This window comes from Amphimedon queenslandica, unplaced genomic scaffold (assembly GCF_000090795.2).
Source record: "Amphimedon queenslandica unplaced genomic scaffold, v1.1 AMPQUscaffold_12607, whole genome shotgun sequence".
Lineage (NCBI taxonomy): Eukaryota > Metazoa > Porifera > Demospongiae > Haplosclerida > Niphatidae > Amphimedon > Amphimedon queenslandica.
This window is the reverse complement of record NW_003547157.1, coordinates 1-1,995: the sequence shown is the minus strand read 5'-3', so window position 1 is coordinate 1,995 and position 1,995 is coordinate 1. Positions and strand designations below refer to the sequence as shown.

The 1,995-nt window shown below is 36.7% G+C and overlaps 1 protein-coding gene and 1 long non-coding RNA gene across 2 annotated transcripts in view; both read right to left on the bottom strand.

The window, feature by feature from the left end:
* LOC109587331 (uncharacterized) overlaps positions 1–1,995 on the bottom strand; it is a 7,276-nt gene extending 5,281 nt beyond the window's left edge. The window contains exons 1-2 of the mRNA XM_020003572.1: positions 1,942–1,995; positions 1,604–1,870 (exon numbers count right to left, since the gene is read on the bottom strand). Coding sequence (XP_019859131.1) covers positions 1,604–1,856 — 253 coding nt within the window. The 5' untranslated portion in view covers positions 1,857–1,870; positions 1,942–1,995. The remainder of the gene's footprint in view (positions 1–1,603; positions 1,871–1,941) is intronic.
* On the bottom strand, positions 262–957 carry LOC109587332 (uncharacterized). The gene is made up of 2 exons (XR_002187531.1): positions 819–957; positions 262–745 (listed from the first exon to the last, which is right to left on the bottom strand). It is a non-coding gene; the product is annotated as an uncharacterized LOC109587332 (long non-coding RNA).

Genomic DNA, 1,995 nt, shown 5'->3' with positions numbered 1-1,995 from the left:
GAAAAATAGAAAGGGGAAAGATGAGAGTCAAACAGAAAAAACAAAGAAGATAACAAAAAAATTTTCACATAAGAAACATGCAAGCATAAAATCTCATTCATACAATGTAGTACATGCACTGTAATTCATAAATACATGTACGTGTGTACATGATCTACATGTACAGTACAAGCCAATAAAAACTTCGCGTTCCGTTTACGTTGAACGGCCGTTGGGCGTTTCAACGCTATATAAAAAACGTTTACTTCCGTTTATGGTCCGTTTTTCCACCGAGCACGTTTTTACGTTGGCTCAACGTTTTGTCCTTGCCTCCTTGGTTTTCTCGAGTTTTCTTTACTCCACAGATACTACTATGCTTGTTCTTGACTGCCGCTCTGGAGATACTACTGTCATATCAGTTCAGTGTGGACCTCAACTCAAAGAGACGCTGTGTTAAGTCGAGGTGTGAAGTACTCGTGTCGTTGGAGGACGGGCCACCAGGCTCGGTGTAGTCTCCATTTATTGTGTGATAAGCATTAGTTATCAGTATTATTACTATATTTCTATCATTATTCTACTCTTACTTTCAAAAACTTGTATTATATATATATATATTTTATTTTATAAAAGATTCAAGCGTCATGCATTTTGATCTTGGTACTAGCAGGTCTATAATTACATGATTTTATTTTATAAAATAATAATAATATAATAGCTGCTTCTTTGCTTGACAGAGCACTCTTTCTTGTGACTACTTCTTGTCGTCCTATTGAATCATACAACATGAGAATAAGGTGGGTGAATTATATATAATGCATGTCGCTACGTTTATGACTTACCTGTCTGGTTTTATCATCAACCATGGCTCATAGTCGTTTTGTAAGTGTATCTAAGAAAGCCTGACTCCTGAAGAAACTGTCAGAAAAGAGAAAAGTCGAGCAACGCTTGGAGCGTTGTTCATGAAAATAAAAACGGTAGTGCCAGACCCAACGGACCATGAACGGAACAACCACAATAAAAACGGAAACGGCGCTACCGTTTAATCGCCGTTCAACGTAAACGGAACGCAAAGTTTTTATTGTCTTCTACTGTACGTATATATACATGTACATATTGTACATGCTTATATACAATGTAAATGTACATGTACATGTATATTCACATCTATGTACATTGTACATGTACATGTACAACCATGGTGAGTCTCACGTGACTGTCATGTGACTAGTCATGAGACTCCTGACCTCAGCGAGCGTGTGTTAATATTGTCTTTGTACATGTACTGTGTATATTCACATCCAAACTCACTTCAAATTCAGGCAGTGCACGAAGAGCAGAGAACAGTGTCATGGTTTTACCAGAGCCAGGTGGACCACACAGTACCATCGGCTTATGCTCCCCCAACCATGTATAGAGGAGACTCTCATGTCTCACTGTATCAAGAGTGGGTACCAAAACATCAGGAGAACATACTTTATGAGTCTCAACCTCAATCTTGGGTACTCTAAAGAGGGGTGTTAAATAGAAATAAGGGGCACTAAATAGAAATGAGGGCATTAAATAGAAATCAGGACATTAAATAGAAAACAAGGCATTAAATAGAAATGCTGATTTGTTAAATTACCTGTTAGACCACAGTACCCATTCTCCTTGAATGTTAACTTCAAAATCAATGATGGGGGAGTGCCAGGTATTCCGATGGATTTAATAAGAAACCCAGGAGGTTTACTATGAGAGCCCGGGGAGTTTACTATGAGTTCCCGGGGAGTTTTTAAGTGAAATAAAACACTTTTAGTGGTGTAATCTGATTGGTCAATTACATGTATGTATATTCTAATCATTCTTAATAACACTAGCATCAGATAAAACCATTGCATATTCTTCTTTATATCTACATGTAAGTAAAGAAATAAAAGTAAAAATATAAGTTTCACTTTTAATGAATTTTGTTTTGTTCTTTACTTTGCTATGGAGGCTTCAAGTTCTGCTATTATTTTTGTTATTTCTTCTCCTTTT